The 16568-nt window shown below is 38.3% G+C and overlaps 1 protein-coding gene across 7 annotated transcripts in view; it reads right to left on the reverse strand.

Annotated features, from left to right (window-relative positions):
- Positions 1 to 16477, reverse strand: part of RNF170 (ring finger protein 170) — a 42846-nt gene extending 26369 nt beyond the window's left edge. The window contains exons 1-2 of one of the 7 annotated variants that reach the window (XM_006735348.3): positions 16269 to 16477; positions 9937 to 10080 (exon numbers count right to left, since the gene is read on the reverse strand). In XM_006735348.3, coding sequence (XP_006735411.1) covers positions 9937 to 10073 — 137 coding nt within the window. In that variant the 5' untranslated portion in view covers positions 10074 to 10080; positions 16269 to 16477. Of the gene's footprint in view, positions 1 to 9936; positions 10081 to 10765; positions 11012 to 15950; positions 16220 to 16268 lie in introns of those variants that run through there. The other 6 variants (XM_031030206.2, XM_031030205.2, XM_081809726.1 and 3 more) reach the window with 6 other exon arrangements.
- Between the last annotated feature and the right edge of the window lie 91 nt (positions 16478 to 16568).

The following is a 16568-nucleotide window of genomic DNA, read 5'->3' on the forward strand; positions in this document are numbered from 1 at the left end:
CGCCTGGGTGGCTCAGTCATTAAGCGTCTGCCTTCGGCTCAGGTCATGATCCCAGGGTCCTGGGATCGAGCCCCACATCGGGCTCCCTGCTCAGCGGGGAGTCTACTTCTCCCTCTCCCACTCCCCCTGCTTGTATTCCCTCTCTCGCTGTGTCTCTCTCTGTCAAATAAATAAATAAAATCTTTAAAAAAAAAAAAAAAAAAAAAACAATCTAATGTTACATCTTCAGAAACTAGAAAAAGAATGAACAAGGCCCAAAGTTAGAAAAAGGAAAGAAATAATAAAGATCAGAGTGGAAATACATGAAATAGAGACTTAACAAAAAAACAGAAAGAAAAGATTAGTAAAACTAACAGCTAGTTCTTTGAAAAGATAAACAAAATTGATAAACCTTAAGCCAGACTCATCAAGAAAAAAAGAGAACTCAAATAAAGAACATCAGAAATGAAAGAGGGGCGCCTGGGTGGCTCAGTTGGTTAAGCGACTGCCTTCAGCTCAGGTCATGACCTCAGGGTCCTGGGATCGAGCCCCACATCGAGCTCTCTCCTCAGTGGGAACCCTGCTTCTCCCCTTCCCACTCCCCCTGCTTGTGTTCCCTCTCTTGCTGTGTCTCTCTCTGTCAAATAAATAAATAAAATCTTTAAAAAAAAAAAAAAAAAAGAAATGAAAGAGAAGTTACAGTCAACATTACAGAAATACAAAAGATTATAAGAAACTACTATAAAAAATTATATGCCAACAAAGTGGATGAACTACAAGTGGATAAATTGCTAGAAATATACAATTTTCCAAGAGTGAATCACGAAAATATAGAAAATCTGAACAAACCAGTGACTAATAATGAAATTGAATCAATAATCAAAACACAACCAAGAAAGAAAAGTCCAGGACTTGATGGCTTCAGAGGTGAATTCTATGAAACACTTAAAGAAGAGTTAATATTTATCCTTCTCAAACTATTCTAAAAATATAGAAGAGGAAGAAATGCTTCCAAATGTATTCTATGAGGCCATCATTGTCCTGATACCAAAACTAAACAAAGAGGCAATTTAAAAAAAAAAAAAAGGAAATTACAGGCCAATATCCCTGATGAACATAGATGCAAAAATACTCAACAAAATATTAGCAAACCATATTCAACAATACATTAAATGGTTCATTCACTATGATCAAGTGGGATTCATTCCAGGATAACAAGGACAGTTCAATATCCACAATTCAATCAATATGTTACACCACATTAACTAAAGGATAAAAACCATATGATCATCTCAATAGATGCAGAAAAACATTTGATAAAATTCAACATCCATTCATGATAAAAACTTTCAATAAAATGGGTTTAGAGGGCAAATACCTCAACATAATAAAGAACATATATGAAAAACCCACAGCTAATGTCCTAGTCAATGGTGAAAAGTGGAAAGCTTTCCTCTAAGAGCGGGAACAAAACAAGGATGTCCAACCTCGCCACACTACTTACTCAACACACTACTAAAGTCCTAGTTACAGCAATCAAACAAGAAAAAGAAATGAAATGCATCCAAATTGGTGAAAAAGTAAAATGGTCACGATCTGCAGATGACATGATAGTATACATTGAAAACCCTAAAGACTTCACCAAAATATTAGAATAAATAAATTCAGTAAAGTTGCAGGATACCAAATTAATATACAAAAATCCGCTCCATTTCTATACATTAATAAAGAAATAGCAGAAAGAGAAATTAAGAAAACAATCCCATTTGCAATTGCCTCAAAACGAATAAAATACATAGGGATAAATTTAACCAAGGAGATTCAAGACCTGTACTTTGAAAACTGTAAGACACCAATGAAATAAACTAAAAACAACAAAAACAAGTGGAAAGGCATACCACACTCATACACTGGAAGAATTAACATTGTTAAAACGTCCATACTACCCAAAGCAATCTACAAACTCAATGTAATCCCTATGAAAATACCAACAGCATTTTTGGTACACCTGCGTGTCTCAGTTGGTTAAGTATCTGACTCTTGGTTTCGGCTCAGGTCATGGTCTCATGGGTCATGAGAGCAAGCCCTGCATCAGGCTCTGCACTCAGTGGGGAGTCTGCTTGAAGATTCTCTCCCCCTGCCCTTCCTCCCACTTCATCTCTGTCTCTCCTTCTCTCTAAAATAAATACATAAATCTTTGAAAAAAGAAAATACCAACAGCATTTCTCACAGAACTAGAACAAATAATCTTAAAATTTGTATGGAACCACAAAAGACCACCAATAGCCAAAGCACACTTGAGAAAGAACAAAAAAGCTGGGGGTATCACAATCCCAGTTTTCAAGATATACTACAAAGCTATAGTAATCAATACAGTATGGTACCAACACAAAAGTAGATACATACATCAATAGAACAGAATAGAGAGCCAGAAATAACCCCATGCTTATATGGCCAATTAATGTATAACAAAGGAAGCAAGAATATTCAATAGGGAAAAAAGACAGTCTCTTCATTAATGGTCTTGGGAAAACTGTACACCTACATGCAAATGACTGAAACTGGACCACTTCTGTATACCATACACAAAAGTAAATTCAAATGGATTAAAGACCTAAATTAGGACCTGAAACCATAAAACTCCTAGAAGAAAACATAGGAAGTATGTATGTATGTATGTATGTATGTATGTATTTGACAACAGCCTTAATATTTTTTTGGATCTGTCTCCGCAAGCAAGGGAGATAAAAGCAAAGATAAACTATTGAGACTGCATCAAACTAAAAAGCTTTTGCACACCAAAGGATACTATCAACAAAGTAATAAGGCAATCTATTGACTAAGAGAAGATATTTGCAAATGATATATCCACTAAGGGGTTGATATCCAAAATATATAAGAACTCATACAACTCAGCATCACAACAACCCCAAATAATCTGATAAATAAATGGTGAAAGGACCTGAATAGACATTTTACCAAAGAAAACATCCAGATGGTTAACAGACACCTGAAAAGATGCTCAGTGTCACTAATCATCAGGGAAATGCAAATCAAAACTACAACGAGGTATTACCTCACACCTATCTGAATGACTATTATCAAAAAGACAAAAAATAACAAGTGTTGGCCAGAATGTGGAGAAAGGCAAATCTTTGTGCACTACTGGTGGAAAATCAAATGGCAGTTTTAATTTTAAAAAAATTAAAAATAGAAATATCATATAATCTAGTTAATTCCTCTTCTGGGGAATTACCCAAAGAAAACAAAAACACCAATTCACATCTAAAACTAATGATGTAATGTATGGGGATTAACATAAGAATAAAAAAACAAAAAACAAAAAACACCAATTCAAAAAGATATATGCACCCCTATATTTGTTGCAGCATTATTTACAATAGCCAAGATACGGAAACAACCTAGTGTCCTTTGATAGATGAATTGTTAAGATGATGTGATATATGTACACAATGGAATATTACTCAGCATAAGAAAGAATGAAATCTAGGAGGGGTAGAGAATGAAATCTCGCCATTCATGACATCGATGGACCTAGTTGGTGTTACGCTAAGTGAAATAAGTCAGAGAAAGACAAAAACACCGTATGATTTTACTTGTATCTGGAATCTAAAAAACAAATGAGCAAACAAACAAACAAAAAAAACCAAACAGAAGCAGACTCATAAATGCAGAAAACAAACCGATGGTTATAAGAAGGGAAGGGGATGGGCAAAATAGGTGAAAGGGATTAAGAGGTACAAACTCTCCGTTATAAAATAAATAAATCACAAAGATGTTAAATACAGCATAGGAAATACAGTGAATAATACTGTAATTTAATATGTTGACAGATGATAACTAACCTCACTTACTGTGGTAAGCATTTGATAATGCATATAAGTTTTGAATTACCATGTTGTATACCTAAAACTAGTGTTGTATATCAACTACAATTAAAAATAAAAATTAGGAAAAAAAAATCTACTCTAAAAAAAAAGAAGAAAAAACCCAACCTAAAATTTATGTTATGTCAATGGACGCCAAATAGCTAAAACAATCTTGCAAAAGAGCAATGTTGTAGGACACACACATTCTGATTTCAAAACTTACTACAAATCTATAGTAATCAAAATGGTATGGTACTGACCTAAGGGCAAACATATATACCAATGGAATAGAACACAGAGTCCAGAAATAAACGCAAATAAATGGTCAAGTTATTTTTGGTAAGGATGCCAAGACCATTCAATGGGGGAAGAGTGGTCTTTTGAACAAATGCTACTGGGAAAACTGGACATCCACATGCAAAAGAATGAAGAAGGACCCTTACTTCCTACCATATACAAAAATTAACTCAAAATCAATCAAAGACCTAAACTTAAGAGCTAAAACTACAAAAATCTTAGAAGAAAACACAGGGGAAAATCTTCGTGACCTTAGATTTGGCAATCATTTCTTAAATATGACACCCAACAACATAGCAACAAAAGAAAAAATAAATTGGACTTTATCAAAGTTAGAAACTTTGTGCATTAAAGGATACTACAAAGAGAGTAAAAAGACAACTCATAGAATAGAAAACATCTGTAAATCAGTTGATACGTGACTAATACCAGAATATATAAAGAACTCTCATAACTTTTGTTGTCAACTACACTTCAATGAAAAAAACAACTCTCACAGGGGCACCTGGCTGGCTCAGTCTGCAGAGCAAGAGACTCTTGATCTCAGGGTCTTGAGTTCAAGCCCCACACTGGGTGTAGAGCCTACTAAAAAAACAAACAAAAACTCTCATAACTCAAAAATAGAAAGTAAACACCCCAATTCAAAGATGGGCTAAGAACTTGAATAGACTTCTTCAAAGAGGACATACATATTGTCAATAAGCATATGAAATGATCAAATTCATTCATCATGAGTGAAATGCAAATCAAAACTCCAATGAGAGGGGCGCGCCTGGATGGCTCAGCCCATTAAGCAGCTGACTCTTGATTTCGGCTCAGGTCATGATCTTGGGGTCCTGGGATCCGGCCTGCACTCAGTGGGGAGTCTGCTTCTGGATTCTCTCTCCTTATTACCCCTCCCCCTGCTTTCGTGCGTGCACGCTCTCTCTCTAAAATAATAAATAAATCTTAAAAAAAAAACCCTCCAATAAGATACTACCTCACACCCATTTGGATGACAATTATAAAAAAATAGAAGGTAGCAAGTGTTGGCAAAGATACAGAAAAGTTGGAACCCCTGTGCACTGCCGGTGGGAATGTAAAATGGACCAGCTGCTATGAAAACCAGCGTTTCCTCAAAAAGTTAAAAACAGAATTACCATATGATCCAGCAATTCCAATTCAAAGTGGGTATTTGTACACCAATGTTCACTGTCGTGTCATTCCTAATAGCGAAAAGGTGAAACACCTCAAATGTCCATCAAAAACAAATGGATAAACAAAATGTGGTATATACATACAGTGGAATATTATTTAGCTATAAAAAGGAATGCTATTCTGATACATGCTAGAATGTAGACGGACCTTGAAAGCATTATGCTAAGTGAAATAAGCCAGACACGAATGGACAAATATTATGATTCCATTTTATGAGGTACCCAAAATTAACTAATACACTGAGATAAATGGAAGGAGGGGGAATGGGAAGCTATTGTTTAATTGTTACAGTTTCTGTGTATTGTGTAAGACTGATGAATTACAATTGCCTTTTTAAATATAAAACTTTTGGTTTGGGGGCACCTGGGTGGCTCAGTCATTAAGCGTCTGCCTTTGGCTCAGGTCATGGTCCCAGGACCCTGGGATCGAGCCCCGCATTGGGCTCCCTGCTCAGTGGGGAGCCTACTTCTCCCTCTCCCTCTGCCTATTGCTCTGCCTACTTGTGCTCTGTCAAATAAATAAATGAAATCTTAAAAAAAAAAACAAAAACAAAACTTTTGGTTTGGGCTTCATATCTTTCCAGTCTGCGGGGAAAACACTTTTATTATATAAGTAATAAATATCCATAGCAGGAAAATTAGAAAAATAAAAGAAAAAAATTTTAAATAAAATTAATTTTATCAAAAATAATTTTTAAACAGTATGGTTTACTTGACTTATAGTTTTGTGATGTGTCTTTCAATCATCAGTTCTCACTCAACAATTTATCATGGATACTTCCACATGATAAAGTTATATCTGCATCTCATTCTTTTAAAAAAATTTTTTTTTATTAAATTGAATGGGAGATAAAATAGGATAAATGGAGGCAGGTTATAAATAGGTATATACATCAAGAGTTCATTCAGTTAATATTTATTGAATGCTTATTGTGTGCCAGGCCCTCTTCTAGGCTCTGAGGATATATCCACGAACAAACCAGATAAAAATTTCTCCCCTTGTGGAGTTCACACGAGATCGATCTCATTTTTTCTTTTTTTAAAGATTTTATTTATTTGACAGAGAGAGACACAGCGAGAGAGAGAACACAAGCAGGGGGAGCGAGAGAGGGAGAAGCAGGCCTCCTGCCGAGCAGGGAGCCTGACACGGGGCTCAATCCCAGGACCCCGGGATCATGACCTGAGCAAAAGGCAGACGCCCAACGACTGAGCCACCCAGGCGCCCCTATCTCATTCTTAATAAAGAGCAGATACTCATGCCTAGTCATGACTCATTTTTTAAACAGCTTTATTGAAATATAATTCACGTATCACACAATTTACCCATTCAAAATTTACAATTCAATGGTTTTTAGCATATTCACACATATATGTAACCAGCACAATTTTAGAATATTTCCATTACTCAAAAAGAAACTCTGTACCCTTTAGCTATAATTCCCTATATCCTGATCTTCCACTCCAGTCCAGTCCACTAATCTGCTTCCTGTCTCTAGAGTTCCCTATTTTGGACATTCCTATGAACAGACTCATATATGTGGCCTTATCTGACTTACTTCACTTAGCATAATGTTTTCAAGTTTTATCTATGATGTAGCATGTGTCAGTATGTTATTCTTTTTTATTGCTGAAAAATATTCCATTCTATGTCACATTTGTTTATCCATTCATTTGTTGATGGATATTTGGGATGTTTCCACCTTTTGGCTGTTATTAATAATGCTGCCACGAACATTCTTGTAGAAGTGTTGTTTTTTTTGTTTGGTTTGGTTTTTTTAGAGAGGATGGGGGGGAGGGGCAGAGGGAGAGGGTGAAGAGAATCTTAAGCAGGTTCCACACCCAGCATGGAACCTGATGCGAGGCTCAGTCTTACAAGCCTGAGATCATGACCTGAGCCGAAATCAAGAGTTAGACAACTGACTGAGCCACCCAGGAACCCCTCTTTTACAAGTTTTTGTGTGGAGATGTGTTTCCATTTCTCATGGGTATGTATATATACATATATATATATATATATATATGTATATATACACACACCTAGGAGTGAAACTGCTACATCACATGGTAACTCTGTATTTCATCATTTGAGGAAAGAGGTTGTATCATTTTACATCTCCACTACCAGTGTATGAGGATTCCGATCTTCTCACATCCTCAACAACTATTATTATTTGACTTTTTGGCTGGAACCATTCTAGTCGTATGAAATTGTATCTCACTGTGATTTTGATTTGCATTTCTCTGATGATTAACAACGTCAAGCATAGTTCATGTTCCTATTGGCCATTTGCATATCTTCTTTGAAGGAATGTGTATTCACATCCTTTGGCTATTAATTGCATTATTTGGCTTTTTATTATTGAGTTTTGAGGTCCTTATATATTCTAGATACAAGTGCTGTATAGATAGGGGTGCCCGGGTGGCTCAGTTGGTTAAGTGTCCAACCCCATCTCAGCTCAGGTCTTGATCTCAGGGTCATGAGTTCAAACCCCATGCTGGGCTCCATGCTGGGTGTAGAACCTACTTAAAAACAAGAAACAAGTACTATATAGATAGATGATTTGAAATATTTTCTCCCATTCTACAGGTTGCCTTTTCATTTTCTTTCTTTCTTCTTTTTCTTTTTTTTTTTTTAAATTTTTACTTTATTTCACAGAGAGAGAGAGTGCAAGCAGGGGAATGGGCAGAGGGAGAAGCAGACATCCACTGACCAGGGAGGCCGATGTGAGGCTTGATCCCAGGACCCTGAGATCATGATCTGAGTGGAAGGCAGATGCTTAACCAACTGGGCCACCCAGGTGCCCCTGCCTTTTCATTTTCTTGATGATGTCCTTTGAAGCATGCAAGTTGGGATTTTTTTTTTTTATGTTTTATTTATTTATTTGAGAGAGACAGAGATAGTGAGAGAGAGCACAGGCGGGAAGGAGCAGGAGGAGGAGACTCCCCGCTGAGCAGGGAGCCCGATGTGGGGCTCCATCCCAGGATCCTGGGATCATGACCTGAGCTGAAGGCAGACGCTTAACAGACTGAGCCACCCAGGTGCCTGCAAGTTGGGAATTTTGATGAAGTCAGTTTATCTATTTTTTTCTTTCGTTGCTCATATTTTGTGTCATATCTAAGAATTTTGATGTTTAAAAATCTTTTCTATAATTTTATAGCAAGCTCATGTGATTTGTAATTTTTGAAATTAATCTTTTTTGTGTTTTATACTTTTTTCTATTTCTGTTTTCAATGATACATACATATATATAAAATTTTATTTATCTCCATGTGTTAACACTTAAATTTCTAGTTTATATCCTAGTCTCTACATAACGATATATAAACACCTGGAGCCTTTAATATTATTCCTGATTCTAAAACAGTAGTTTTAACTTTAATCTTAATTCCCTCCATTCTGTCCAACTTTTTTTTTGCCTGTTTTTCTAGTTAAAGAGTGAAAATATCTTGTACTTATTATCTATATCACCTACAAATTGAGGATTCGATTAAGAAAATTACATTTTTAAACTATGATACTTCCATATAAAATATTAATATTTTATTCAAAATATGGTATTTCAATTTTATCTCATGAGACTGCTGATGACAGGAACATATATGGTAGCATTTAGATCCTAATGAAAAATAAAATACCTTAGTAAATATACAATTGATGTGAGAAATAAAGGCAGAAGAAAAAATTAAATTTCCTTACTGCCCACAGCTCACTGACAAGTCCTTGAAACAGGTAGAGTGACCTTCCTCTAGGAACTCAGCTGCCTCAGTGTTGACACTTTGCAAAGTGCAAAAGGCAATCTCAGCTTAACATTATCCTGACCCCACAGGGTCCTGCAAGTCTACTTTAACATATAAAAATTCCTTTGGAAACTTCCTTTATCTCTACCCCTACCCCCACCCCAAGATACATGTTAGCGATCATCCTCCACGAATATGGCCCACTGATATACATCTGAAGGGTCTCATGACTAACATTTTATTAGACAGTAATAAATGACTTTTTCCTAACAATATTTAGCCCCCTCAAGGTTCTGGAAACCTTGCTTCCAAAATTCCTTAGAGGGGTGCCTGGGTGGCTCAGTCAGTTAAGCGTCTGACTCTTGGTTTCAGTTCAGGTCATGATATCAGGATCTTGAGATTGAGACCCATGTAAGGCTCCGCACTCAGCGGGGATTCTGCTTCTCTCCTTCTCCCTCTGTCCCTGGCCACCGCCCCCCCTTTCTCTAAAATAAATAAATCTTAAAAAAGAAAATCCTTTAGAGACTTATGCTATCTCTAACCCCCTCCCAACTTGAAAGTATATAATCAGTCACCCGTCACAACCCCAGTGCAGCTCTTTCTGCCCACAGATCCTATCCCCATTCTTTAATAAAACCTCCTTTTGGCACTGAAGACATCTCAAGAATTTTTTCTTGGCTGTAGGCTCCAAACCCCAACATTTCCACATCACAGTTACTGAGCTCTATTACTCACTCACTTTTTTAAATGAAGTATTAAAAATTACTAGAAGTAGTCAGAAAGCAGTGGCCCTTGCAAATATACATTATTTCAATTCTTTTGTCCTTTAGTCTCACCTGAAAAGTGCATATACCAGGGTAGCAATCAAAGCGAAACTGACCACAACTGCCACAAGTACTTGGTCACTTACTCCTTCTATGACTGAATCATCATCCAATTTCAAACTTTGAACTTCACCTTGATATTTGGCCATTCCAAGTCTAAAAGATAAATAAACAAAGGTTACAAATGACACAGTGAAAATAAGATATACTACTCAAAACCACATAAATATAACTGACTTCTAATGTATACTATTTTTTTAAAGCACCCACTTAAGGAAAGTTGCATTAAGTACAACTCTAGTGGGGACTCTCCCATTATTGAGTTCTTTAAAATCTGCCAGACACATTATTTTGAGGAGTACAAAATTTTATCTCCTTTAAGGTAAACAATTACTGTAATTTATCATCTATTTACATTTTTTAAAAACAAATTTTTAAAAAATACCCTTTCTTCTTCAAGCTCTGTTCCTTTAATCTTAAGGAAAAAAAAAGACATTCCTGATGGCCAACTGCTCTTCTCATTCTTATATACCAAATCAATTCTCCCAGTGAATCAGATCCCTCTTCACCCTCACAGCACTGAAAGTGTCCTGGAATGTACCATGTATGGATAGGGAAGGCAATATATTTTCTTCTTCTGTAAATATTCCTGTATTATCTAGTGTAGTGCTCTGTACACAGTAGGACCTAATAAATATATGTTTAAATATAAATGACTTACCTTACTTATAATGTTAGTAATTTGAAAAGTAAAACACATTTAGGCTATAGGACATTTAAATCTATACCAAGATTAGTTGAATTAATGAAAATTCTGGTGCTTGAAAACTATTAGCCTCACCTGGAACTAAGCTCAGCTTATGGTTCAGAATTCTTTGAACTGCCTGGAATATGGAATCACTCTGAGGCTGCATTTCCTTATGAAGAGAAAAGGGAGGATATGAAATTCTCCTTCCCATACACTAAGCTTGAGAAAAATGGCAATACCCAATTTCTATAGGTATGAAGGGAAATAACCCAACCACATCAGAATCCAAGTATCACAGGTAATTCATATTTTTTATATTGCAAAACAGAAAAATTTAGTCTCATAAGACACCTAAAGGAAAATAAAGGAAATACTTAAACATATATGACTATTCATAATCAAAATAAAATTCTGTATCTATGTAACTTACTGCACTGAAAAGTTTTATTCATTAACCTAGCGAGTCTCTGTTAAGAGGAAACTTTGTGAAAGTCTAACACCTTTGAAAGAATCTGAATTGGCTGCTAATAAGGAAATTACCTTATGGAAGAAACCTAAGCAAACAGATCAAAGCCAATTTCCATCTTTACACATAGTAATAGTCTAATATATCAGGAACTTTCTAATGATAGGTTTCAAATAACCATTATGAAGGCCACACACCAGAAAACTCAGAGAAGCAGCTCTAACTTCATTATTTTCATTCAAAAGAATAGTCAAACGAACTGCCAACGGAAACTGAACAAACAGCCTCAAATAATCTAGGGGTGGGCCGTGTAGTAAATTTAGGTGTTTCTTTTACCAGGTTTCCTCTGTTTATTTTTTTTTAAGATTTTAAGTACTCTCTAAACCCAACGTGGGGCTCGAACCCACAACCCCAAGATCAAGAGTTTTAGGCTCCAATGACTAAGCCAGCCAGGAGCCCCAGGTTTCTCTTTTAAAATTGGAGATGCTTTGTACAGCTGTGTCAAAAGTCCTAAGGGCAGTGAGAACTACTTGCAGCTGCACAAAAGATAACCAAAATCTTATCCCCTTGTGTCAAGAATTCCAGTCTCTACTGAATCTAATTACTTCACAGAGTTGTGACGATTTTTCCCAGTGGTATAAATTTAGGTAGTTTACTACTGAAGTGGAGCAGAATTTGTCACCCCAAAGTAATGACTTTTTGTTTTAAGAATTACTTTAGGTTATTTTTTTAAAACAGCAAAGGAAAAGTTCTGAAACCCAAGCAGACCTTACCCTTCTGTAAAAGAGACATTTACAAGGGAAATCTCCATTTGTAAAGGTATCTCTCAATACCAGGAGGACTAAATCCCTAGAGACTGTTATGAATGGAGAAGGCATGGACTTAAATCTGCATAACAACTTTACCCTTGTTTACTGTGCTTTTCCTGGTAACTTCCCATAACTGTGTCCCCCACCCCCAACATCTTTCTTTTGTCTTTAGCTGAAGGTGGTATTTAATGTGACTGCTTGGGCCATTTTGGAGTTACTCGGTTTTCCTGGGTACCTCCCATGTACACGGAAGTATACAAATGATTAAGCTTCTGTTTTTTTCTTGTTAATGTCTTTTATTACAGGGGAGTCTCAGCCAAGAACCTAATAGGGTAGGGTGATAGTTATTTTTTCTCCCCCAGACTCCTTTGTATTTTTTTTAATGGATTACATTTGTTTCTGTGTCCTTCCAAGTGTAATAAATGGTAATGTAAATTCCACTGTACAAATTATGTTTTTTCATTCTGCTGTATACTTAACTTCTTTGCAAATAAGATATTGCTTATGATATTGCTTCAAGCACAGTTCCAAGAGCTCAGAGATCCAGGATGCTCTAAGTATTGCAGAGCCATATAATGTTATTTGCATCATTTTATAGCAGAAGTTCCCAATGTTATTGAAATGAAGAGAGTTATTTTTTACTTCCACAAATTCTGGTATCCCCAAAGAAAGTGTTTGGGAAGAGAGAGGGGAGGAGGGGAAGAAGCTGCTGATAAATTTCTGAGAGGAACAGAGAGGTCAGGTGCATTTTCCTGTCACATGGAAACCCCAGCTAAACCCAGAGCTCTCACAAGAGGAACTACTAATGACTGACCTTGTTGGGGGCTTCCAATAGCTCAACTTCCACTAGCAGTTTTTCTTGTAATCATAGTTTTAAAATGGAACTGTAGGAGTTAATAGCTCAAAAATTGGGTAAGATGCTGATCTAAGATTACAGAGGATAAACGATAAAAAGAAAATTTTCTACGTGAGACGACATAATACCTCAATCTTGAAAAGTCAGTCTTTTCAATCTGAACTTCAGTTCTCCAACTTGTGCATTACACAGTCAGGTCTTGTCTAGACCAGAACTGTGCTGATGGTTTTGTCCAATAGCACAGACTCTCAACTCAAGCCTGCTTGGACATTAACAGCCCAGATTTTAGTTCCAGTTCTAATACCACAACTGTGTCCTCGCTTAATCTCTAAGGACTTCCATTTTCTGCAAAATGTAAAAACTGGGCTTGAGGATTTCTTAAGTTCCTTCCCCCATTACAATTATGAAAATAAGAGTTACCAGGACTTCATTTTTACTATTTGAGATTCACAGAAATAAAACACCACAGATCTTGCAAACTGTGTGGTGTAACTGATAGAAGGCTGAAGTGAACTGGTTTCTAGCTTTGGTTTGCTACTAACTAGCTAAGCCTTATTGAGGAGTAGCTTAGTATGTCAGAGAAGCATAAGCTTTAGAGGCAGACAACTATGTATTTAGGTAGTTTGCATCTCAGCTTCTTCATATGTAAAATACATAAAATTAATTTTAACCACACCAAATGCCCACTTTTAAGTAACCTCCACACCCAATGTGGGCTCGAAATCACAACACCGAGATCAAGAGTCGCGTGCTCTACCTAATAAGCCAGCCAGGCACCCCTCAAATGCCCATCTGTTTGACCCCCCCCCCAAAAAAAGCTCTTTGTTTTATGGAGACTATAACGAGATAATGAAGGTATTTAGCATATTGCTTGGCACATCATATAGGCTCTCAGTAAATGGAAACTATAATATTTTGATTACTTTAAAAAATAAAATCTATAAAAAATTAGTAATCTCTACACCCAACATGGGCCTCAAACTTACAACCCCAAGATCAAGAGTCACATGCCCAACAAACTGAGCCAGCCAGGCACCCCTTGATTACTATTATTAACAACTGTCAAGAACCATTATAAAACTTAGCCGTGCCTTCCCCATTGCTGCACTATGTTGCATCTCAAATTCTCTTTAATCAAAGCTCTAAGTAGGTATTCCCTGGGAAGACAGCATAAACTTGGGAACATTGCCACGCAGGACACTACCGTGTTTATTTAAATCTGATAAACAGCTTTAAAAATAAATAAATAAGTCTGATAAACAGCTATAGATGAGACCTAGTCTCCAACTAACTAGAGTAAAGAGACGGCTAAGACAAGTTGCACTCACCTCTCTCCTTGGTCTTTTCCAAAACTTTCAGGAAAAAAATAAGAATAAGGGAAATATAGAAATTCCGTAACTTCCAAAGGAGAAACTCAGTCTTTTTACCCAAGTTCACGTAAAACATGATGATCACATGACTTCCGCAGACAATTACATCCAAGAAGCTTTTAATATAATTTCCTTCATTGAGGGTAATTGGAGCCACAAATGAAATCTCAAGAACACTGCAGTATCATACATAAATGCACTATGAGTGAGCAGTCAAGACTGAAAAGGGAGGCTTAGGTCATTTGTGTCAAAGCCTCGAAAACCTGAACAGCTGGAGTGAAGGTGTTCACTACACCACAGTCCCTCCAGAAAAGGCTAGCATCTTGTTCTCCACTTCCAAAGACAAGTTGCAGGTGAGTCAGGCTTAAGTCAGTGTAACATGTACTTACTGATTTTACGTGCCTAACAAGGGTAATAGTCATTAAAGTGCTAAGGGTTCTACAGAAACAACCTAGTATGGAATGTAGGAACTCTGGTTTGACAGATCCAGAAGCACCAACAGAGGAAACAAAGGCAGGTGAGACACATTTATCATTTCTAAAGATTTCTCTGCCCTTGGTGGAGGGAAGAATATAATTTTTTTTCTTTTTTTTAATTTTATTTATTTATTTGAGAGAGAGAATGAGATAGAGAGAGCATGAGAGGGGGGAGGGTCAGAGGAAGAAGCAGACTCCCTGCTGAGCAGGGAGCCCGATGCGGGACTCGATCCCGGGACTCCAGGATCATGACCCGAGCCGAAGGCAGTCGCTCAACCAACTGAGCCACCCAGGCGCCCAAGAATATAATTTTTTAAAAGACCATTGAGAAGACTCTAGGTAAGATTTTTTTACATTTACAAAATGATACATTCATCACATGTGAACTGTTAATTGGTACTCTGTAAGGCATCGTTAAAAACTCACTCCAATTCTGAGTGCTCAATGACAAAACCTACTCCTAATGGGAAAAGGGGGGTCTCCAGGGACTCGCAAACCAAAGTAAAGATGTGCTCTAGGAAGTTGTTTGCTGCACTCCAAGTAAGTTTGGCATTACCTGGTAAAGTTATGTATACTTGGATTCAACAATTCTCCTAGGACTCCAAGGTATGTATCCTAAAGAAACCCCCTACACATTTGCACTAGTATCCAGGTTTAAGAATGCTTACAGCACTGTTTTTAGTAGCCCCAAACTGGAACAAAATGTCCATTAACAGAATGGATACGCTGTTCTAATCATACAATGGAATACTAGACAGCAATAAAAATGACCTACAGATACACACAAATTTACTACAAATTCAAAGCCATAAAATACACTGACCCCATTCACAAAAGTTCAAAAACAAGCAAAGTAAAACTATATTGTTTAGGCATGCATATACAGACAGTAAAGCTATAAGAAAAGCAGGAAAGTATCATAAAAGTCAATCTAGAGAGAGAATTGTTCTCAGGAAGGAACACTAGGTGTGGGTAGAACTCCTGAGGTATGGGCAGTATTCTTTTGTTTTTATCTGGGTGTTTGTTATTATTTTTCTTCAGCCATGTACGTTGTATGCACTTTTCTGCATATGTCATATCATATAAAAATATATTGGTATCCCTGCAGAAATCCACGCCTCTAAAAAGGTACGGGTGCTCGCTGGCGGACCATCCACCAAGCCATTAAACACGAAAGCCAACCCCTAGCTCTGCACTAGGAGAAACAGGCCCTAGAACTGCCGAGGTCCTCACGGGCTAACAACTGACGCACACTCTCTCCCTACTTAAGTAGCCGAAGTTTTCAGGGAGTCGACGCTCACCCACGACCCAGGAAGGAACGGCCGGCTCTCCTCACCCGGCCAAGCACCTAGAACCGCGAGACGCCCGCCACGTCGGCCCTTCCACCTTCTCCGGAATTCCGGGCGGGAGCTGGGCGACTCTGGGGCTTAGCCCGGGGCTTCCTGAAGGAAGGCGGAGCCCCAGGGTCCGAAGCAGCGACTCCCCCCGCCGCGAAGCCCGAAGGCGACCCCGGGGCAGTCCCGCCCACGCCGCAGCCCTGCCGGCGGCTCCCGCGGGCCCGGATCCGGGTGGGCGTGGCCGGCCGCGGCCCGCCGGCTGGGAGGGGGAGGGGCGCGTACCTCTCCACCGCAGAGGATACCTCGCCAATTCCCGGTGACTGAGAATAGAGATTATTTCCGGGCACGGCCCCCGCCACCCCTCCCCGGCAACCACTAGCTGTCTCTTTTTTATAATTTGGAGTGCGGACACTGGCGCACGCGCACTGCCGAGCTTCCGTGAGGGTTCGAGCGGACAGGCGAAGAGGACCCGCCGCCGCCTCCGCCAGGGCCGGGCGCGTGCGCGCGGCGACACGCAGCGGGCCGGCGTCGGGGCGCGCGCGGCGGCGGCGGCGGAGAGGCGGGCCGGCCGGAGCGCGATTG

Source organism: Leptonychotes weddellii, chromosome 2 (genome assembly GCF_054177405.1).
Source record: "Leptonychotes weddellii isolate Sample4059 chromosome 2, ASM5417740v2, whole genome shotgun sequence".
NCBI lineage: Eukaryota > Metazoa > Chordata > Mammalia > Carnivora > Phocidae > Leptonychotes > Leptonychotes weddellii.